Raw genomic sequence first — 23,105 nt, 5'->3', positions numbered from 1 at the left:
AGATGGACAGACTGACAGACAGACAGACACACACACCGATAGACACAGATCCTCTTCGTCTAGCTCTTAATAGTACTAGTAATATCACATTAGTATTAACATTATTGATGTGCCTGTTCCTAACCCTTCATCCCCTCCAGTTGTGTCTTGAATGCTCCTGCCAAGCCAGCCTGATCTGTCTGCCACCCACCCACGAGCATCCAAGAGTTATGCAGATGTTTATGGCTGAAAAAATTCCAGTTATGCATCCTTGTATTTTTAAATACTAACTGTAAGTGATTCAAGTATAATCCTTTGTAAAACGCTTTTCTCTGACACATTGAAGGGGTTGAGAGAGGAAAACCCGGCGTGGATTCCCCCTCCCCGGCTCCTCTCCCACCCACCACCCTCGCCCCCACCCTGCCAGCATCGAGGCCCCCGGCTATCCCTTGGGCCCTGCACCCAGAAAAAGAGGGCACCCGTGCTAGCCCTCGCCCGGGCTCGGCACAACTTCAGTCGGAGTTGGGTCCCGTTTCTCAGCGCTGGACGCGCTGGAAGCTGTTTGGGGAAGAAGAAAAACAAGTGCTCTCTCCCTGAGGTTCGCTCTCTCGCCTTTGCCAGGGGGGAGTTCAGAACTTTAAGCGTTGAGATTGGGTTGAAGCTGAACCTGGGTCCCTCCCACCCTAGAGCGCTCAGGGCTTCGGTTAGATCCCGCTCCCTGCACGCGGGATCGGAGAATGTCCAGCTTCAGGGTGACGGCCTAACAGAGGCGAACTTATGGGGAGAAGAGGGCAGCGTGTCTGGGGAGAAGGGGGAGACTCTCGGGGCCTGTCCCCAGTTGCCCCTTCTCGCAGCCGACACTCGCCGGTCCCTTCCTGTTCTGTAGATGCGCTAGAGAAGGCCGCGCGCCTTTGGCAGACCTTTGTCTTTAAGGGGACTTTTTGCAGAGTTGAAGACGGTGATGAGACCCTACTAAAAAGAGAGCAACCGCCGGACTCAGGGAGAGGACTAACAGTTCAAGGCGTTGGGCCACAAGAGAACACTGAACGCCCCAACGACAGACGTTTACCGGCGGCCGTCACCCCGGCGGCCCGTCCGACCTAAAGAGGACGGTGGCAGAGGGCCACTGAGGTCAAGGCACTGTCCTGGGAGAGCGACATTGGCTTTGAAAAGGGCCAAATCCGTCCGTACGCGAGCCAAGCCTCAAGGCCTTGCCTCCAAGGGAGTGAGGTCCTCGGGCTGGTGGAAGGGGCGCACGCCGCCCAAATGGCACCCACTGGCCTGACATCCGAATACGTTAGAGCTTCGGGCTAGCCCTAAAGGGTTAAAGGAGGAGCGGCAGGAACAGAATGGAGTATTCAGAAAGTTGCTAGTTGAAAACAAAAAATAAAAATAAAATTGGCTCGGGTGCGTGCCTGCTGCTGCCCCTCCTCCACCGCCGGCTTTTCCAGAATCCAGTCCGGGCTTTGCCGGGAGCGCACAGCCCAGAGCAGCCCGGCCTCTGGCGAGAGCCAATCAGAGGGCGCCTCTCAGCACGTGGAGGAGAGAGACACCAGAGCTCCGCGCCCGCGGCTCACTACACTTGTTACTGCTTGTCCTGAGCGCCGAGAGGGCGAACTCCGGCCGCAGGCAGGGCGGGAGCCGGCAGCCAGCGACCGAGAGAGGCAGAGAGGCACAGAGATCGCAATAATATCCATTATAACCAGCCATCTAACCCCACCCCCTCAACACACACCCATCCATCCCACCCGCCTCGAGAGGCAGCCAGCGGCCCGCTTCTCTGCGCCCAGGGGAAAAAAAAACCCAGCCATGAGCAATCAGTACCAGGAGGAGGGCTGCTCCGAGAGGCCCGAGTGCAAAAGTAAATCTCCAACTTTGCTCTCCTCTTACTGCATCGACAGCATCCTGGGCCGGAGGAGCCCGTGCAAAATGCGGCTGTTGGGAGCCGCGCAGAGCTTGCCCGCTCCGCTGGCCAGCCGCACCGACCAGGAAAAGGCCGTGCAAGGTAAGGCTGTGCTTGCCGAGCACCTGAAAAGGGTGCTAGGCACAGGTTTGGATGTGCGATGTTCCGGGGCCAGGGGCCTGCGGTTGTCCAACTGGAGACAGAGGAAAAAGAGGGAACAACTCTGAGGCCTGGTACCTCAAAGAGCAGTAAACCTCTTGCCCGGGGATGTCTCTCCCTCCCTCTCTGCTTCCAGAAAAAGCAGAGACCCAGCTTCGCTTCGAGGGCCCTTAGATTCTCGGTATTGGTTCTTAGGTCGTTTAAATACCCCCTTTGGTGGCCTTGCGAGTGCTCTGAAGAGGGGCGATGGGCCAAGAACAGCAGGAGCCGGGTGGACTCTTGTAAGAACTTGGTGAAGAGAAGAACCCCAAAAGCTGTGAATGGGGACTCCAGGCGGAGTGCGCCTTGGCCGTTCCTCTTGGGAAGATTTCTTTATACGAGGTGTTCTGCTTTTTTCTTCTTTTTAAAATTGTAGATTTCTTGTGATCTTTTAAACCCAAGCTTTGCAGAAAACATCTCCCTGGGATTCCCCAAATGTTCCTTCTTGTATCTGAAGTGTATGAAATGTGCGGCTTCTGGGTGCTATATTTTCCTCTGCTGTTTTTTTTTTTTTTTTTTTAGAGTTGAGATGTTTAAAAGCTCTTTTTTCCCCTAAAATTAAAAATTCCAGAACAACTGTCGTTTTGCCCCGAAACTGTTACACCCAAGTTTCGCCTTTTAAATTCTGTAAACCAGCGGTCCAGCCGCAACGTCACTTGGAAGACAGGAGCGGACAGCGGGGAAGGGGGCGTTTAAAATAAAACTGACTTTTTCCTTTTCTTTTTTAGCCTGCAGTGGCACCTGTGCCAGGCGCTTCCTCGAGGGGAATGAGCGCTCTGTGCCTATTGCACCCCCTTACGTCCCCACCCAGGTCTTTCCGAACCCATTTTCTCCAGGACGATTTTTCTGGGCGAGGAGCCCCCGCCCCTCCTGCTGGGGGCTGTTGGGGCCAGGTCCTCACTCAGGGCCACTGGGCCGCTCCCTCCTCCCCCGGTGCCCGCCAGGCAGTGGCCCCTCTCGCCAACCCGCAGCCGGGAACGCGTGGCAGAGCTGAGGGCAGAGGTCGTGCGCAAAGTTTTCAGAGTGATGGTGATTTTTAAAAAGTTGTTGAATGTTTGCAGATTCCCTCTTGCCCCGAAATGGGAAGGGGAAAGGTGAAGAGAGGACAAGAGGAAAGAAAAAGAAAACAATAAAGGAGGGAAGGAAGAAGGGGAGAGGAGTGCACAAAAAGAGAAAGGAAGGGAAGGGAGAGGAGAAAGATGCGGAAAGAATGATGAGACGGGGAGAGAGAAAGAAAAAGTGATTTAAAAATGAAAGGAAGGGCGAGTAGAGAAAGAAGTAAAGGAAGGAAGAAAGGAAATAAAGGGAAGAATAAAAGAGGGAAAGGAAAGGACCGATAGAGGAGGAGAAAAGGGAAAAGGAAGGAAACAAGAGCAAGGGAAAGAGAGAGACGTAAAAAAAGAAAAAAGAAAACTGGGGAAGGAGGGGAGGGCTCGGAGTCTAGTGGTGCGGGGGGCGCCGCGCGCATCGGGGCCTGGGCGCGGAGGGAGCGGCGGAGGGCCGGCCCGAGCGGCGACTCTGTCTCGCCGGCCGGCGCGCTGACCGCTCTCCCTTGCCCGCAGGCTCCCCCAAGGGCAGCAGCGCCCCGTTCGAGGCCGAGCTGCACCTGCCGCCCAAGCTGCGGCGCCTGTACGGCCCGGGCGGGGGCCGCCTCCTCCAGGGCGCCGCGGCGGCGGCGGCAGCAGCGGCGGCGGCGGCGGCGGCGGCTGCCACAGCCACGGCGGGTCCGCGGGGGGAGGCCCCGCCGCCGCCACCGCCGCCGACCGCGCGGCCCGGGGAGCGGCCGGATGGCTCAGGGGCCGCCGTGGCGGCCGCCGCCGCCGCCGCTGCGGCCTGGGACACGCTCAAGATCAGCCAGGCGCCGCAGGTGAGCATCAGCCGCAGCAAGTCGTACCGCGAGAACGGGGCGCCCTTCGTGCCGCCACCGCCCGCGCTGGACGAGCTGGGCGGCCCGGGGGGCGCCGGGCACCCGGACGAGCGCCTTGGCGTGGCCGGCGGCCCAGGTGGCGCCCCGGCGGCGAGTAGCGGCGCGGGCGCCGAGGACGAGGAGGAGGAGCTGCTGGAGGACGAAGAGGACGAGGACGAGGAAGAGGAGCTGCTGGAAGACGACGAGGAGGAGCTGCTGGAGGACGACGCCCGCGCGCTGCTCAAGGAACCGCGGCGCTGCGCTGTGCCCGCCACAGGAGCGGTGACCGCCGCCGCTGCCGCCGCCGTGGCCACCGAGGGCGGGGAGCTGTCACCCAAGGAGGAGCTGCTGCTGCACCCGGAGGACGCTGAGGGCAAGGACGGCGAGGACAGCGTGTGCCTGTCTGCCGGCAGCGACTCAGAGGAGGGGCTGCTGAAGCGCAAACAGCGGCGCTACCGCACCACGTTCACCAGCTACCAGCTGGAGGAACTGGAGCGGGCCTTCCAGAAGACGCACTACCCAGACGTCTTCACCAGGTACGCGCGAGGGGTGATCGTGGCAGCAGCGGCTGGAGGGCCGAGGGGGTCCCGGAGAGGGAAGGTGGGAGGGCAGGGCCCTGGGGCTGGGGCAGGAACTTAGTTCCTGGACTCACCCCAGGCGCGCCCTCCCAATGGCCAAACTCCTGTTGACCAAAAACACCCTCCCACCCCCTCTACTCTGGGCTTGTAAGTTTAGACTGGGATGGGTTTTGTTTTGTTTTGTTTTTCCCTTCCCGAGGTCTCTCCAGTTTAATTTTTGTAATTACAAGTTTTAGCTAGAGAGAGAAAAAGAAACGGCCTCTCCAAAGGGCGCCCGAACGCGCCACCTTGGAGACGTGCGCACCCGAGCGCTCACACTCAGGGCCCTTGGCGCTGCAATCCCGACTCCCCGCCAGGTCCCAGGCGAGGCGCAAGCAGCGCTGCCGGCCCTCGCCACCAGGGCTAAGCAGGGGCTATTTTTGGCCGCTGTGTGGTGCGCTTGCCCTCCCCGCCTGATGCCCCGGGAGCCTGGTGGGTATCAGTTACGCAGTGAAGCTGCCCGCGCCTGCAGAGAAGGCCGTTAAAAAGATCCAAGTTCTGTCGTTTGAGGACTCCTGGAATAACTGAAGGAAGTCAGAACTAGGCAGCGTTTGGTCTGCAGAGGCACCGACCAGAATCTCCCCTTTCCATCGCTGTCCTCTCGCCCTCCGCGCACATTAAACGCAGTGTTGGTTTACTGTACGCGGGTTTACAGGGGCAGGCTTGGACTGCTGGGAGCCCGGCAGGCAACAGACAGAACAGCTGAGGGGAATTTCCCCCTTCTGACTGGTGTCTAAACCTGGGTGTTCCTTCTGGATCCGCTCCATTCCCATTCACCCGAGTTTTGGGGGAAAGATGTACCTGTGAGATGACTGGGCCCCTGAGGGCCGGCTTAGTCATACCCGGGATGCCGGCCCGGCAAGGGGCCTTCCTCTCCCATCCCAAAGCTAAGGTCTGACTCAGGCGAGGAGCCAGGTAAGGGCCAACTTTCCCCATAGAGGAGGGAAAGGGGATGGGAGTCAGCCCAGACTTGGGCTTGTCAAGCTCTAGCAGCCCCAGCTTCGCACGAGCCGTGTACGACTTTTCAATGTGCATTTTAGTAGCCCCGGAAAGCTGCCTGCCCCATTTGAACCCGAGGAGAAATTGCTTAGCGCTCAGGAGGCCTGAGCCAACGCTCCAGGGTAGTTGGTCTAGCAGTTAATTGCCAAACTGTCTCCTAACCAGAAACGGAAAAGAGTAGATCCGACTCGGGGCAAAGCACTAAACTTGATCATCCCCTGAGCTAAACTTGGCCCTCCCCTGTGTCATCCAGTCCCTTCATTATCTTTAAAAAAGAAAATAAATTCTAAAATAATTGTCTCTATCAAATAGCTAAGCGGCCAACCCGCTTTTTGCATTTATCACACACACATAATTCAAAAGAAGAAAATGAGGTGATGTCGCTTGGCACGCAGGTCTGCCCTTTTAGCTTCTCCAGGGGAACCAAAGTACACGAAGAGGGGTGGCTGCTTGTCACCACCCCATGCCCACCTCTTTCCCACCCAGGGGGCTAGTTAGAGCCCCTTGGCTCCTGCTGGGACCCAGGCAGGAGTGTGGTTTTGGGGTTTTAGATCTGCTGATGCTTACTGTAGCAGGAAGCAGCGGGAAGCTCCCCAGTGAACCAGTTTTCTCCCAGTCCTGAAGTTCCAGGTGTGGGCCAGGCCGGGTCCCAGGCTGGGGCAGGTCCCGCTCTTTCATATTAGTGATTGGAGAGCCAATTACTCTCGTCGCGCTCATATTTTCGGTAAACAGGTTGTAAGCCGTTTTACAGCATCTTAATGGTTTCCTATTTGCCTTAATTGTCGCAGTAATAACTGCAATGACGGGGTAGGGTTTCAGTTAAATTGACTTCCCCTGAGATGGGCAGGGTTTGTAGTGGGCACTGGAGTCAGGAGGTGCGCAGAATTTTGTTTAATCGAAAAATTACCCCACTGAACTCTTAACAAGCTTAACATATCTCCAGAGGGTAATGGGGAGTATGACCTAAGGGGGTGAGCGGGGGAGGAAGGCGGGGGAGAGAGAGATGGAAGAAAAGGCAGAGAGCTGGAGAGAGAGGAAGGAGAGGCGAGAGAACATTTTTTAAAGAAGGCAGAAGGCAACAAGGAGGGCTAAAGAAATGTTTTTAGTTGAGTGGAGAGTTCTCCCATTTACTCTTAGGACAAAAGAGGCTATAAGCACTGTGTGTGTGTGTGTGTGTGTGTGTGTGTCTTATCTAACTCTGGCTTAATAGTGAGAGAGAATCCGAGACTTGTACAGTCATGAAGTCACCACTGTCACTCTTGAATATAATATGATGCAATAGAATAGACAACATCCTGTATCTGGGAGTGTATTGTGTTTTCACGTTTGCAGTCAAATAGAAGACACTCCAGTGTTGAAGGGGTGGTGATGCCCAGGTGTCTGTTAGACACTAATGCAAGAGGATGCCGGCGAAGGAAAGGTGGCTGACAGGCGGTTGCTGGAGCCTGCAGTGACCTCCTGCCTGTGTGTTGCTTTCTTATAGGGAGGAACTGGCCATGAGGCTGGACTTGACTGAGGCCCGGGTCCAGGTGAGCCGCACTGCAGAGAGGGGGGAAAGGAGGGGCAGTGGGCTGGGGGAAGAGTGGAAGAGAGGTGGGCTGATGGATTAGGGGGTTCTTGAGAGACCCCCTTCATAAAATGAAGAGAAGCAGAATCAGAAAGATAAACCTAAACACCCCTGCACAAAATTATATTAAAATATGAAGATCTGGGAGATGGAAGGGGAAGGTTTCTAGGTTTGGGTGCCTTGTGGGAGGAGTCCAGGATCAGAAGAGGGGTTTCAGGGTCCCCAAGACTGCAGTTCAGAAGCCCGCTGGTCCACAGTCCCTGTAGGAAACAATCTGCGAACTGACTTTTCCTGGTTGAAATAATGGGATGGAGCATGGATTTGGTTGTTAGACAAATCCGCTCAGCTCCAAGCAGGTATTTGGCTGTGATTAAGTCTCCAATCGGGCTTCATAAAAGCCCACTTAGTGCTAGAACAAACAGGGCCATTTGAAGGCAAAATGCTGTTTGATTTCCCCTCCGCCCGCACAAGGAGCTGGCTAATGCTATTTGATTTCCCATTTTTTATAGCAATGAGCCCACATTGATCTAATAGGGAGTGAGTGCAATGCTATTAAAGGTGTTTGCAGCCCCATACCAGAGTGCATTTCCGAACCCAGGCCCCATAACCAAAGAGACGATCAACACTGGGCAGCCCCGATGGCCAACAGAAAACAGATGTCCCTGGGTTAGGAGCTGAGGGAATCACTTTACAGTCAAAATCAAGCGCTGATAAAGCACAATAAATTCCATATGGCTCATTTAATACACAACAGCTTCTTGCATTAGAGGGCTAATGATGAGGCCTGTCCCCTCCTTTCTGTTGACACATTTCTCCATTGTCAAACAGAGATGTGACAGCAACTCTGCATTTTCTACTCAGGGGAACGAGTCGTGGGAAAGTTAAATAACTTTTAAAAAGAAAGAGAGCGCCCCCTCCCCTTCTCCTCTCTCCCTATTCACTGGAGAAGATGTAATTAAGTGAATATGAATTATTAGAGTCCTTTCGTTTACCTTTGGGGGGCCTCAGAGGTATTAATTCAATAATGAGGAATTGCAGGGGGACATCTTGATAATTGCAGTTGAGCCGAGAGCCGATCTGTCTCTAGAAGGTTTCCATGTTCTTTGAGGGCATTCTGCCTCCACTGTCCCCCCGCCCTTTACTCCTTTCACTGTCATCGAGGAGTGGCGGGTATTCTTGTCCAGACAGATTTGGATACACAAAAGCTGCCCACCCAGCCTGGTCCCATCTAGTCTTATTTTTTAAAGTCTCTGAATTTCCACACTGGAATGTTTCTGCAATTCTCAAATAGATTATTTGAGGGCTGTGAAATGTTATGGATGGGCCCCCTTTTGGCAGAATTTTAAGTAATCAACCGACTTGGATTCTCAATTTTTCTTGTGTTAGGTGGCTATCTAGAAGTCAAACCAAACCTAGATACCAGTGCTAGTAATGACAACCCCAGTGTGTATATCTGAAAGGCATAGATGTCTTAAAATTAAAAAAAAAAACATATACCTCTGGGATCATTTACATTATATTTTAATATAACTCTGTATAGCCCCAGAGTTCATTCTTAATTTTTAGACTTGTGTGCAGGCATAAACTCAGCCCTAAAAATACTAATGCCTTCAAGGGATAAAGAGCGTATCTTCTCAGCTGTGGGTGTGATGAGCAGGTCACATAAAAATAATTTCATGCTCCTAAAAGTTATTTTTAGACCATGGTAGCTGCCACATTTCAGGTAAAGGTCTCTACTAAAACTGCTTTCTATTAACAATTAGGAAGATACCTTCTGCTGAAAAGCTCCCCCCAACCTACAACTATCTTACTTAAATAACCCACTTAAACCACATCCCCAGAAGAAATAAAGGACCGATTAGCTATGAAGATGTGCCCAGTCTCCAGGTATCCCACACTCTGGTTTCTGTGTCCCAAGTATCACTGTAGACCTGATCCATGCAGTCACTGCCTTCCTTGGCAGAACCTGGCCCTGCATGGAGCCCCTGCAGATAGCAGGCTGTGTACCCCACACTTCATTACAACTGCCTCCTAAACTGTATGCCTGTTTGCTAATTATCGTGGGTATTTCTTCCCTCAGTCCCAGCTCCCCTCAAGCCCCCAAACATAGGGTAGTGCTCATAGGTGTTCAGTAAATATTTCTGGAAAGATTAAATGAACCACCTCCCTGATTCCCTTTTCAACGGAGAGCAAAGATTCTGTCACCTCTTGGGAAAACCCGAAATGGGTGAAAAGAGCTGATTTGCCACAGAAAGCTGCTGTGCATTCTCTTGATGGCTGCCTGTTCCCAAGAGTCATCACTGAATGCCAGCTTCCACATGCTTTATTTGACTCATTCCTCATCACAGCCTTATGAATAAAGTTTTATTATCCCCATTTTACAGATTAGAAAACTGAGGTTCAGAGAGGTTTAAGTGACACACAGCAAGCAAATGGCAGCGCAGACATGTAAACCTTGGTTTCCTCACTTCTAAATACAACAAACCATTTCTTAAATTTGGAAAGGAACCAGGCTAGTTAAAATGTCCACTGGAAAGGGCTCACTTGCCCAGTAGTTCCAGATGACTTTAAGTTAGGCCCTCTTTCTTTGCCCCTTTGGTCCCAGACGTGTCCTTGAACAACCTGAGGCCATAGAGGGGCGAGGTGGGCGAGGACTGCAGTGGAAAAGTGGAAAGGAGGGAGGGCCCGCGGCGCGGGGGGAAGAGGCGGGGACCACCTGGAGCGCCTACCCGGCCGGAGCGGCGCCGACCCCTGCCTCTCTCGGCTTTGCAGGTCTGGTTCCAGAACCGTCGGGCGAAGTGGCGCAAGCGGGAGAAGGCGGGCGCACAGACCCATCCCCCCGGTCTGCCCTTCCCCGGGCCGCTGTCGGCCACTCACCCGCTCAGCCCCTACCTGGACGCCAGCCCCTTCCCTCCGCACCATCCCGCGCTCGACTCGGCCTGGACTGCCGCTGCTGCAGCCGCCGCCGCCGCCTTCCCGAGCCTACCTCCGCCTCCGGGCTCGGCTAGCCTGCCGCCCAGCGGGGCGCCGCTGGGCCTGAGCACTTTCCTCGGAGCCGCAGTGTTCCGGCACCCGGCCTTCATCAGCCCTGCGTTCGGCAGGTAAAACGTGGCTTCGGGGAGGCTGTCTCTCTCATACACGCACAGAGGCTGGGGCCCTGGGAAGAGGCCAGAGATAGGTAGGGACTGCACACATCTTTCTTCTTTGGCTTAACTTGAGACTTAGCCAAAGAAAATAATCTCTAATATTGCTTTAAACAGTGCGGATCTTGAAGGGAATGACTTGGGACTGAACGGCAGAGGAAAGGGCAGTGGCAACAACAGCAACCACAGAAATTGGAAGTGTTCAATGAAAGCTTTAAAGTACCATTTGAAGGCAGCAACAGCCTAGACCAAAGGTGGTGTGTGTGAAAAAGGGTACAGGTGTAGGCTGCAGAGCCGGGATGACTTTTCAACTTTTGCAAAAATCCTTCCTCATTGCCCAAAGCCTGGCAGCCAGAGGAAATACAGCCCTGGGGCCAAGGGCCCTCTGGGTCCAAAGAAATCTTTCTTCTTCCCCAGACTCTACCTTCCTTGTCATTCAAGTGATCCGCTGCCAACCATACCCTCATATATGCAACCCCGGACCCCCAGAGCAGCACAAGACAACGAAATCAAAGAAACGCTTCATCATATATTATAAATCCCTTTCTTTAAATGAACATCGAATGATGAAATTAAAAGTCTGTATAATCACACAGACAAAGAAACAAAGGAGAGATGTATTAAGTTGGAAAGTGCAGTGAAAATAAAACTGCAGCTTCAGTGATCTCTCTTTGGGAGAACAAAGAAATAATAGATTCATCCAACTGCGCAGCCACTTAACAAAAAAATCATCTTGGAGAAAAATTTCAAAAAAGACTCAGTAAAATTACTTTCTTGTAACAACCAATGAAGTAAACAGAAAGTGCACTGAAGTGTAGTTAGTGACTCAGTTTACCTGGTGGAACAAGAGCATGTTACGCCCCCTCCAGGCCACACTTTATTATTTCTTATTGGAAAAAAAAATGTTTAAGTCCTCTGTTCCTCGCCCACCACCCTCTCCTTTTCCTCTTCTCACAAGTGACTTGTTAAAGTTGCCAAACCATGGCTGGAGTACCAGCTGCGACATCTGGAGAGGCTGGAAGGAGGGTGCAGTGGAGGTGACAGGAGAGGAGGAGGGTGGGCTTGGGAGAAGCGGGGGGCGCTCCTCGAGCCCAGGTGGGCTCATTTATAATGGTGGAAACCCTGAGTTGGCCTTCCGGGGGCCGGAGCCAAAGCCCTGGGAGTTAGCGGCGGCGGCGGTGGTGGCATTGAGGGTCAGGGGCGGCTCGGCCTCTGCCGCAAGTCTGGCGCGGTGCAGTGCAGAGGGTGGAAGCGCCGTGCGGGTCAATGCTGGCGCCTTCTGGAGGCGGTTTCGCGGACTGGAGTCCCAGACTTGGGTTTTGCCGTGCGCTGCACGCGGGGGGCGGGTGCGGGCCCGGGGGCTCTTTGGTACTGGTGACTGCATGGGGCGCAGGGAATGCGGTGCTAGCGGGTCATAGTTGCCTGGCGAGCGGAAATCAACAGGCGGGAGCCCCCATCCCCACCTCGCGGTCGTCGGTCGGGCTCTGGCAGCTCTGCCCGGCGCAGGAGGGCGGCCGCGGCGGCAATAAGGCTGGCAAACAAGACCAGCTTTTTCAGGGTGAAAGGAGCCCCGGGCCGAGAAGGCGCTCTATAGAAGGAGTACAAAGTCCGCACAGGTGTTTCTCAGTTTTAATCCCACTTTGTCCTTTCTTTCTCTTTCTTCTCCTCCCTTTCTCTCCTTGCTCTTTGTCTCTCTTCTCTCTCTCGGCAAATAGTATTATAGGCAGTTGGAGCTCCTAAAGTACACTCCCTTTTTAAGCGAAAGCCCAGAATCCGCGCAGTGGGACCGTGGGGTTCGGGGACTCGGGGCTTGCTTCCGCCACGGCTCTGGTCCCTCCAGGAATATCTGGCTCCTCGGTCTTTTCCCCACTCTGTTCGTTTCCTGCCCTAGTAAACTCTTAGAACGTCCCAGCCTCCCGCCCGCGCCTCCCCCTACTCCCCAGCCCCGGACCTGCGACTCTGTGCCCCAGCGGCGGCGCCCTTCTGGTCCGCCGGGGAGAGGCGGCGGGAAAGGCTGCACGAGGCGCTGCGCGCAGCTTTCGGGGCGTCACCGCGCTGTTTTGCTCTCCCTGCAGGCTCTTTTCCACCATGGCCCCCCTGACCAGCGCGTCGACCGCGGCCGCGCTCCTGAGACAGCCCACGCCGGCCGTGGAGGGCGCAGTGGCGTCGGGCGCGCTGGCCGACCCGGCCACGGCGGCCGCAGACAGACGCGCCTCGAGCATAGCGGCGCTGAGGCTCAAGGCCAAGGAGCACGCCGCGCAGCTGACGCAGCTCAACATCCTGCCGGGCACCAGCACGGGCAAGGAGGTGTGCTAAAGGCTTCCCTCCACCCTCGCGCCCCGGGCGCGACCCGAAAGGTCACCTCACTCAGCACCACTCAAGACCAAATGGAAACAGAGGACCAGCACACTCCCGAGACGGCACTGAGAGAGCGCAGCCGCCTTCGCAGCAGCCTGGACGCGGGCTAGGCAGCCCTCGGCGCTACCCGGACGTGGCACCTCCTCGGCTGGCTGTCCACCCGCCCCTGCCCCTGCCAACTTCGCTCCAACTCAAACGTCCACTCTCTCCCATTCTTTTATTGAAAATATCGGGGAGGTTTTCTCCCTAAGTCACCTGGTATTGAAGTTAACAATTTAAAAACCCCAACCTCTCTGCCTCCTGACACCCCACTTAGCTTTTTTTTTTTTTCCAAATAGCATTTTGGCGCTCTAAGTTGATCTTGCCAGCGTGGCCCCAGCCTTCGGCGGCGGGGAAGCGAATGCGAATCTGTAAGATAGCTAACAGTGCACTTAACGGAAAGGGGCGTCTTGTTATTGTTCTCTTCTTTATCATACATCAACCAAGGTTTTTATATCAAACCAAAGGGAAATACTCTGCTAGAATATGGACTGTTGAAGTCACCAAACTGTGATTATTGATTCTGTACATACCATTGTTATTAAAAAAAGAAAAAGAACAGAGCTTTGTATATTTGAAATGTTATAACGCAATTGCACTCAGCGTGGTATGGTAAAAGTTTGTCCTCCTGTAGATTCTTACTGTGTTGTAGATACGGTAGGGTTCCTAGACAAATATTTATGTACTCAAGCCCTTTATTTAACTTATTAACTGTAGAGGCTTCCGAAACCTTCAAGATAAAGGCAATGGTACAGTACTTTTGTGTAACGTGTAATTGTTATCACTTTTCCTTGCTATCTAGTGGAGAAGTGTCACGCTCAAAATAAAAAAAAATATATGTTTAACAAAAGGAAGTGTGAATATTCTCTACAGGAGCTGAGGGGACAGTAGAAGGCCCCCCCCAGAAGACCGGGTGGGCTCCTGCGCCCCGACTCCCCCAGAGTTTATCTGCACTCCCGTTTTCCTGGCGGAGGGCCCTGGTTTGAATGTGATCCTCAAAAGATCCGTAGGATTTCCTAAGAAGGGTTAAGATCGCCGCCGCCACGGAGCTTTCCACGTGCATCTTGGATCTCCTGGGTCGTGTTGCAGTGGGAGCTGAGGGCCCTGGGCCTCGGAGGTGGGGTGGGCTTGAGGGAGGCGTTGACGGTGAAGACAGAAATTTGAAGCGAGCGGGGAGTCTTAGCTGGGAAGGCGAAGGAAACTGTTCGTGGAAAGTGCCACGTACAAGGAAGTGCGCAGTCCGAGATGACAGGTAACGGCGCGAGAGAGGAGCCCAGGCGCTGGCTTCCGAGGGGGCGGGCTACACGGTACACGCGCGGGGAGGAGGGTCTGTGGCGGGGGTAGGGGGAGCAGGGAGGAGGGAGGGGGGGTAGGAGGATGTGTGGTGGGGGGAAGAGAGGGAGGGAGAGAGTGGGAGAGAGAACACAGAAACAGTGATGGAAAGGCAGCGAGGGGTATCCAAGTGGCAGATCTTAACTCGACAAATGTCATTACATCACTTATCCAGGCATTGGGAAATGTATATACTTGTAAAAAAAAAATCTAAACAACTCAGGTTTCGCGAGGAGACCCAAGCAGATTCGCAATCTGCAACCCCCTGGGCGCACCCCTCCCCGCGCCGGCGGCGACGGTAGCTTCTCCCTCCCCCGGGGCCCTGCCTGCGCCCCCCGGGTGACTGTTCGGTGTAAGCCCGCCCGCGGGGGCCGGGTCTCGCCAAAGCTCCCAGGGTGATGGGAAAGGGAAGAGAAGCTTAATTAGTTTCAATTTGTAGTAATTAGTGCGCTGGACCTTTGGGGAGAGGGGCAGGCGCGGGGAGGGGGGCGGCCGCGGCGTGACTAGCGTGGCTCTCGGAGCCGGTGCCGCAGCCCCGCCAGGCCGCGGGCCAGTCGGTCGCGGCGGGGGGCGCGGACGCGTCTCCGGGCCGGCCCCGCCGGGTTCCACGCACGCTCCCGGACCGCGCCCCAGAGAAGGGGGGCGGGTCCCCTCGCCGCTCTGGGCGCAGGCGTGCGCGGCCGAGGGGCATGTGCGGGGGCGGGCAGAGGTCAGCGGCTACTCGCGGGTGGGCGAAGGCTCGGCAGCTGCCGCCCTCAGCCGCCGGCGTCCTCCGCTCGCCCGCCCGGCCGGCAAGCCGCAATCCCCCCGCCTGCCAGACACCTTGGGGAGCGCGCCCGCGGGGCCCAAGGCGGAGGGGGCTCCTCGGATCTTGGCCGTCTGGTCACCCGGCCCGGCCCTGGCTCGCGAGGGCGGAGCTCGCAAGCAGGGCCCGGCCCCGGGCACGGGGAGTAGGCGCCAACTACCTCGGCTCAGCCCTTCCCGCCGCACACTCCTTTCCCGGGGGTTGCAGGCTCAGCAGGAACTTTCTAGGACATTCCCCGAGATCTGAGTGTCTCAAGCCTTCACCAGACTCCACAGAGTCTCCTGGGGTGAAGGTCGAGTTCCTGGGGTGGACAGGGCTTCTCAGGAATTTGAGGTGGGGTGGGGACTGCGGAGCGCAGGAGGGGCCTGAGGGAAAGGGCTTTTTTGGGGGTTTTTTGGTGGTCAATATCAATTTTCCGTTGATATTGGCTTTTGTTTAGGTAGGGCTTTTTTTTTTTTTTCCCCCTTCCAGGCTGCCAGTTGGATGGTATACGAGAAACAGTACCATTCTTCCTGTTAATGAACTCTTTTTTAAGTCATTTTTTCTCATTTGACCCTTCCATGGAGCAGAAGCAAATTGCGTGAAATTACCTCCAAGGATTACATTTATTACTGGCCAATGAGAACCCCTCTCCTTGTTTTACAAACTCTTAATCCTATGTCATTCTGATGCTGCAAACAAGCCCGGTCCTGGGCCTCCTATTCTTTCAACTTTCCCCAGCTGGAGGGACCTCATTCTGCACTTAATATTCCCCATAAATATCACACGCTAAAGACCCCCTGACTTCCAGCAAGTCCACATTAAACATGTGACATGTCACGCATGACAAACTCTGAGTATCTTTTCAAAGCAGCATTAAAAGCAAAGAAACCAATTTTCTTCTCCTTCCAAACCTCCCCAAGTGCTGAATGATGGGGATTGGAAAGAGCCACTGGAGCGTACTTAGGGGGATTTTATGAGATTTTCCAGAATGATTTAATCTTATTGTGAGCATTATTAATGAATGGCAACCCAATTTGGCCCCAATATCTGGGAAAGCAGTCACAATGCTGGGAGCGGCTGACCCCCCTCCCCAACCTTAAGCAAACCTGTTCCACCCTGGAGGAGGCCATGCAGAGCCCAGGGGAGTTCGGGAGAGCCCCTGTGATGGGGGCATGGCTGTTCCCTATCACCCCCAGGCCCCAATGCCCCACCACCTGCTTTCCCAGGGCCACCCCCACAGCATCTTGGGGTGAGGGGTGAGGGGTGAGGGAGCGCAGTTCGGCCTCTGTGGGAAGGATGAAGGGAAAGGGCAAGTTAATTTGTTACATTTTCAGACAGGCTAGTCAGACCCTAAATGGGCCCCGAAAGGAAAGGCAAGAAGGGAGCAGTAGGCCGAGTAATTTCAGATGTCCCTAAGTACTCTTCAGTCACCAGCTACCCATGAGCCAGACTGGACAGTTGGGGAGAACAGCTCAGGCTTGTGTGGGGAAGATAGAAAGTGGATGAATTAGGGAGAGTGATCACCAAAGGGAAGGTTTTAGGGCTTGAAACCCAGTCTTCAGTTAAAGTCACCAGTATAGGCCTCGGCCAGTTTCTCATTTTTTTCATTACCACACCCCCACTGGGGCAAACACTTATTATTGTTGGTTTTGATCTGTAATACCAAGAGACAAGGCACTTGTACCTCTGTTTTTCATACCGTTTTGAGTGCAAATATCTTACTAGAATGGAAAAGTGGCTGATGGTAGAGGGAAGGAAATTATACATGAGTTAGTTCAACTTGCTTTTAGAGGAAAAAATATGTATGTGAACATGTGTGTATGTGTATACACAAAAGTGAGTGCGTCTGAATGAAGGGGGTCTTAAATGGGGCCTAAAATGGTATTTTGGAACACCGAGTTCCACGGAGCAATTGCTTATGTATTTAAGTGACAGTGGCAGCCTAGCTGGGGGGCGGGGAGAAGAAAAGCTGTTACCTGACTGGGGTGGGGGGAGGGGAAGAAGCATTTTTCAAAGGAAAAAGTTGTGTTGTCCCTGGACTTTATTAACAGTCCGGTTTGAAGTATACATTTTTTTCTTTAAAGAAAAGGGAGCGATTACCAGTTATACATTAAGAAATGTCATTCAGTCATTTTTATTCATTCTCCAGAAATCTTCGTAAAAGCCTGAATCATACTTCTACAAGCAGCAATTTTGTTAATCCAAGGGGTTATTACTCTGGGCCCTTATTAGGTTCTACACCACTGCCAAGCAATCCTATAACCCTCTCAAAAGAAGTTTACCTCCCTGTTATAAAACCAGTAGTGGTATTTATACTGTGCAATAATTAGTGTATTACTTGAATCCACTAACACGTTCATTTTATCTCTGCACAAAACCTCTAGTCTGCTTATAGAAAGCTTGTGCCTCCTTTGGTGCTGGTAAAGTGGTGAAAGAGTGAATTGAAGGCTGGTTGCACTTTCTCCTTTTGCCTCGCCTTAATTCCCATCTCTTTTTGCTCTCATCCAATTAGCACAGTGTATTAAGCGGTTTATCATCTCATAGTCAGCTATTGAGAGAAACAAGGCGAGCACTTTGCAATAGAACCTGCGCTCCTTTGACACCCTCAGGTACTTACATATTCCACTGTGCTATGAATAATAGAGGAAGAATGGAGCGCTAATTCCCTCATCAAAGAATGCCTTGTCTGCTGCTTTGCTCAACAACACCATTCTGATCAAAAGAAAAGCAATAAAGCTTAGCATAACAAAACGAAACCTACTTATTAGCTTAGTGGTTAAATTAATGCAGAGCCGCTGCTATTCAAAACCAAGGTTTGAAAACAGCCTCCAACAACCTGATAATGCTGCCTTCGGGATGAAGGAATTTTAATCTGAAATTTGAGGCTGGCTCAGATGAGTTCATCTATTAAACTGCTATAAGGAAGCTCCACAGCAAACCGTTCAATTAAGAAATATTTAGGTGAGCAGAGAGAGAGAGAGAAAGGGAAAGGCAAGGCGGGTTAAAGTCTGGGATGGGAGATGGGAGAACTGAATTGACGGTCAGTGAATTCTGAAGAGGATCTGGGGCTTAGTGTTTTTCATAAAACCCTGACAAGACAGAGAAAGCTGCTTTTGGAGTTTCCTTATCTCTGCATTACCTGCCAAAGTAATTTCAATCTGTTCGAAAAGGCATGCTGAGGTCCATCTGTATATGTTGGAGGTAAGAGGAGGTACAGGCTGGAGAAGGGGCTGGTGGTAGGGGGCAGTGAATTCATCCCCTTTGACCAGCCTCTGCCAAACTGCAGTCTGTGAACTTTGGCTCGCCCCCATGTCTTGGGTAACAGTCTCAAGACGAACTCCATCTGTTTCCTGGGCAAATTAAAATCTTAACTGAGCGCACTTTTGTAGGATTTTCAATTTCCGGTCTCCACATCCCCTTTTACACGAAGGAGAGTTGAGAGTTATACCAAGTTATGACCAAAATGAATGTGCTCCCTGTTGTTGGCAGCCCCTAAATTCAACAGGAAACAGAAAAATTCTAGATGGGTTCCTGTAGGGCCCTATTTCCCAACTGGAGTGGATAAAATTTATCCTAGAGGTTTAGTCTGGCCCACAGCATTTAGAATTTTATTTTTTAAAATTAGTTGCCAAAGTTTAGGAATTGAGATACTTTATGGCCATATCTGGATTCCTGGCTCTTGAAAACGTGATCCCATGACCACCCAGGGCTCTGTCCCTCCCAGAATTGCTGAGTAGCTCCTGCCTCCTTTGGACAGGACATGGCCACTCAGGCTCACGAGACTCTGCCACTCTCTAGAGGGAACCGGGCCTGTTTCACTTTTCTCACCTGAGCTTAACACCCATGCCAGGGAACCTGTGAAGACATATGGGGAAGTTCCCCCTTTCAAAGTGGGCGGCATCTCGGTACTCACTGTACCCCTGTGTTATCAGACGGTGCAAATCAAGAAGAAACCTTTCTCAGAGAAAAGTGACCATGCCATGTTCCAATCTTTTAACAGAGAGATCCACTCAATCCTAAAGTTGCAACTTTCTATAAAATCCTGGAATCTTCAAATGCCTCCCAGAAAATCCTCTTAACTAACCTGGAGTTACCGATCTGAATAAGAATATATCAACCACCGTGTTAACTTTTTTGGGGAACTGTACTAAGAAATGTCTGACTTTCTGATATGTACTTTCTACACAAATGGTTCCTGCCCTCACAATGATTACATCTAGATGCAGAGACAAGAAGCAGACCAGTGAGAAGTTGTTTCTGTCTCCTGGCATTTCTTGACAAGCAAGTTTTGTATTTGCCGTCATAACCCCAGGTCCCAGAAATCAAGGAAAACATGCTTTCTCTTCAGAAAGCAAAGTGGAAGTGTGGGCATAGGAAGCATACATTAGAGAGCCATCTCTATAATCCTACATGGTAACAAGGGAAAAACACACTAATCCTTAGTTTCCCAGAGCAGCCTGGGTGCTGCAACTTCTGACAGGTTGCAGAGCTTGAGGTACCAAGGCATTAACTAACTGACATGGTCATAAACCCTAAGTATTTCTACTTCGAACCTGAGTATAAGAAGAGAAAGGAGGCGAGGGTGAGGCAAAGAAAAGAGGAGGCAAAGCAAGGTATAAGGTGGCATCATCTGTACTATATAACCAGTATGCCTTCACTAGGGGCCAGGCTGGGTGACCTTTCTCTTGTGGGGGCTGTTCTTCCAGGGGCCGTCAGCGTTGCTCTCCCAAAGGAGACAGCACTGGACTCTTGGCTTAGCTCTCTTTGAATATGCAAGTCAACAAAACACATGAGAAGCCATATTTCATCTCTCAAAGGACCCAAAGTATATTGAAATGCCACTCAGAACACTGGGACATACATTATGCCAAGCATCTCTGAGCACAGACCTAATAAGCAGGCTGAGGTTGGGCAGGGGATGGTTTCCAGTCATCCCTTACTCCTGGCTGCCCCCTCCAGTCCACTCTTTGCACCTGATACAGAGTCACTGCAGCGGTTTTCCTTTTAGAAAAGTTTATTCTGAATTGAAAAAAAAAGCACAGCATATATTTCCTTTATGAAAATTCACGTAGATTTTTTTCCACAGGTAGATAATTTTTTAAAAAATATAGCATAGCTGTATAAGGGGAATTTTTTTTTTTAGTTTTTTAATCTTACCAAGAATGTAAGAAAGGAAAGATGGCTACATTGAAATACGTTTTGCTTCTGGCAAAAAGGCACCGTTCTGAAGAAATGAGAAAAATAGCACCAGGGCCGATTAAACATCCCTCCCCTCATTTTTTTTGAATGTAACACAAAGGTCCTTGCCCTGGCCTATACACATTTTAATGAAATGCTATAGGATATCAAATTATTTAACATGTACTTTCCCTTTGTGTAAACCTTTACCTAGATTTTCTATTTGAGGAAATGAAAAAGGCAGGCGAGTGTAAATAGCTGTCCAGTGTGCATGTGCATGCACAGGTTGGGCTCTGGAGAAATTCAGTACACAAGTAAGCTCTGTTTAATCTATTTAATAAGTGCACAGCTTCTAAATCTCCCCCTTACAGACTGAGAAGGACAATTGCTCCTGGAGCCAGTGGCCTGGGAAGTACTTGGGTTCAGATTGGGTTTAACTGGCATGTGAAAAGGCAAAGTGCCAGCCCTGCTGCTAGGCTCTGTGAACCCCTCTTTCTGGGGGCTCCTCTGCTGCAGGTCCTGGGTAAAAGCCACTTGCCTCCTAGCCACTCTCAATTTCTCGTCCCTCCCCGCCCCCTCCCCTAGAAATCCAGTGCGGAATGCCAATGTGAAGCAGCCAGTTTTCCTGGTGGTGTTTCAACAGCACAAGGTATATTGTCAGAGGAAGGTACTTCTGCTGTTCCCTGATGTTTGGTAGACTCAATACCTTTGCAGTTGCCCCTTAATAATCCCCCTCCCAAGTCACAGCCACACAAACATGATTGTAGTTCCACAGGAAAAGCGATGCAGGAGAAGCAGCCAGGGCCATGATGCAGGTGCCAAGGATGTGGATCTTCTTTCCACCGTCCCTGCAGGTCCACTTCCTGGAACCCCTCAGGACCATACAGCACAATCGGCGAAGAGTTTGCTGAGGTTCACTTCGGAATAGCCACTTTGGGACAAGAACTGCTCTGCTGTGTTCTTGAGTTTTCTATAGTCCTGAAGAACTTTGGGAGTAAAAAACTGCTTCTTCAATTTATCTAAAAAGAAATAAAAATAAGAGGATTACAGGTCTCAGAAGCAGCTTTAAAAAAGCATTCAGTATTTCTGAAGCACTAGAGCAGGAGCTGTGAGTTCTGTTTACAGCTCCAGGTCTCAGATGTCCTCATGGTCCTGTGGCTGGTCTAGCCCTGGGACCAGTCCCACGCTGGGGAAGAGGGAACCCCGAGATTCCTCTGAAGAAGATTTTCTTCCTTTCCCCTTCCCACCACTTCTCAGCACCTAGCCGACTCAGCACACCGGGGACAGGGCCACTCTCAATGATGGGAACTGCAGGTGCACGGCCATGTGCGGCAGGCAAGGTGAACCCCACTCGCAGACACCCGGTTTGCGGTGCTGTCGAGCACAGGCATGCAACTGCATGCAAAGTACAGACGTGGCAGGAACCAGTTTGCCTCAAAAGGAAGGCAGAGCGCCTCCCAGTGCAAACTCCCTAGATCAGATGGGCCTAGTCGGCTTCTAGTCCTTTCCATCTGCATCCCTCTGCTATACAAAATCCCCTCTGCTCAAAGAGGCAAGGGATATGCTGTCTGGAGAGCACCTGTCCACTGGCAAGATTGCTTCTTTCTTCTTTGTACACACCGTGTACCTCTGAACTTGAGATGTGCAGCTGCCCTTTCTCTGCTTCCTGCTCCTTCCACCCATTCATCCCTGGCCTTCCCATTCTGCCCAGGGCACTCTCAGCCAAAGAGAAGATCCTTCCTTTCTCCGCACAGAGTCTGAGACCTCTAAACTTAGTTCTTTGTAAGGAGCAGTGGGCTGGGACACCCAGGTCTGGCCTTTTAGAGACAGGGTGATCCCTGGGGTAGCCAACCCTGCCCACGATGGTTAAGATGACACAGTTTTGCTCAAAGCTGCTTGGGAACCCTCTGAGGTGTTTGGAGAGGCCCTTAAAACAAAATCCCAATATGATGGCTGAGGAGGTTAAGTCATTTGCCCTAGGACACAGAGCTAGAGATCTGGGATGTAAAAATGTAGAGCCAGAACCCTGAGCTCACTTGCGGTGAGGCTCACTGTGCACCCCTATCCATGCACCCCTGTTCACTGCTCCCAAATAGACATGGGCAGGCCCCCAGATGCTGGCCTGAACCAAGGAGCCTGGGGGGAGCAAGGCTGCCTGGCGCCCCAGGTTAGGAAAGCATCAGGAAGGAAACATAGAAGGGAGGGCACATCAATCACCAAAAGAAAAAACCCCACAGAAACAACAGAGCAACAGTGAAGTCTACAAAACACCCGGAAAATGAAAACTCAGTCTCCAGATTTTTGTTCCTTAGCTACACATTCACGTTTGTTCTCCACAACCTTTTCTAAATTACATCAATTGCCTTTCAAAAAACAACAACAGAAAGTTTTGTAGAGAGGATTTAAATGCTCAAAGCGGGTGGAAAAAGAGGCAAAAAAGAGAGAGAGAGAGGGTGCATCGTTAAGCAAGGAGAGAAAGACACTTTGAAAGTTCTAATTATCAGAGTCTGGGAATACACAACAATGGCCCGAGCAGTGGCGGCCGGCCGGCGCCCCGTGCATGTGAATGACACAAATGCATGTGTGACCGGGGTGAGACATTTACAGAGCTGCGGTGAGACGGAGCAGGGGAGGAAGAGAGAGGGCACAGCTCCTGATGTGTTTACCTCCTCTGCTGATGGGATATTGACTTTTCCCACCAGGTTGGTTAGAAAGGGGACTATTTACGCTGCCACACAGCCGAGTTAGAATGACAACCAGCGTCACTCGGTGCTCTTCGTAAAAGACAACTGTGACCGCCAGCATATCCCATAGCCGGTCAATACGGCAGAGGCACCATTCCACGCCAGTTAGAGATGCAGATAAAGGCTCCTACTTGCTTCCCCACTGAGAATCCAATCAATAACATTTGGAAGGTCTTCTAGGAAAAAGAACTGTACGAGCTGCCACAGGCTGCACTGGGGGTGGGAGCTGTGGGGCGAAAGGGCTCACCCCTTCTTTGTGGTTGCCCTCTCTCTGCGTTGGGCACCTGGGCCACCCACGTTAGGCTTCCATCACTCTGTTTCTCTTAACGCTACACTCACTTGCCACTTTAGAACT

General features: G+C 52.1%; 2 protein-coding genes and 1 long non-coding RNA gene across 7 annotated transcripts in view; 2 read left to right on the top strand and 1 right to left on the bottom strand.

Annotated features, from left to right (window-relative positions):
* The first annotated feature begins 711 nt into the window (after positions 1–711).
* ARX (aristaless related homeobox) lies at positions 712–13,559 on the top strand. Its single transcript, XM_086389397.1, has 5 exons — positions 712–1,984; positions 3,643–4,522; positions 7,086–7,131; positions 9,942–10,270; positions 12,388–13,559. The coding sequence occupies exons 1-5, from the start codon at positions 1,789–1,791 to the stop codon at positions 12,626–12,628; spliced, it is 1,692 nt and encodes a 563-aa protein (XP_086245523.1). The 5' UTR covers positions 712–1,788; the 3' UTR covers positions 12,629–13,559.
* A 166-nt stretch (positions 13,560–13,725) lies between these two features.
* The window catches only part of LOC147339922 (uncharacterized), a 126,803-nt gene continuing 117,423 nt past the window's right edge, over positions 13,726–23,105 (top strand). For all 4 annotated transcript variants that reach the window (XR_015159737.1, XR_015159738.1, XR_015159735.1 and 1 more), the window contains exon 1: positions 13,726–13,961. This is a non-coding gene — a long non-coding RNA (uncharacterized LOC147339922). The remainder of the gene's footprint in view (positions 13,962–23,105) is intronic.
* Positions 19,825–23,105, bottom strand: part of POLA1 (DNA polymerase alpha 1, catalytic subunit) — a 295,794-nt gene continuing 292,513 nt past the window's right edge. For both annotated transcript variants that reach the window (XM_086389392.1, XM_086389396.1), the window contains one exon: positions 19,825–21,025. In XM_086389392.1, coding sequence (XP_086245518.1) covers positions 20,880–21,025 — 146 coding nt within the window. In that variant the 3' untranslated portion in view covers positions 19,825–20,879. The remainder of the gene's footprint in view (positions 21,026–23,105) is intronic.

This window comes from Bos grunniens, chromosome X, assembly GCF_055505025.1.
Source record: "Bos grunniens cultivar Pamir isolate PY7600 chromosome X, Bosgru_T2T1.0, whole genome shotgun sequence".
NCBI classification, from domain to species: Eukaryota; Metazoa; Chordata; class Mammalia; order Artiodactyla; family Bovidae; genus Bos; species Bos grunniens.
The sequence above is the reverse complement of the archived record's forward strand: the minus strand, read 5'-3'. Positions and strand labels throughout refer to the sequence as shown.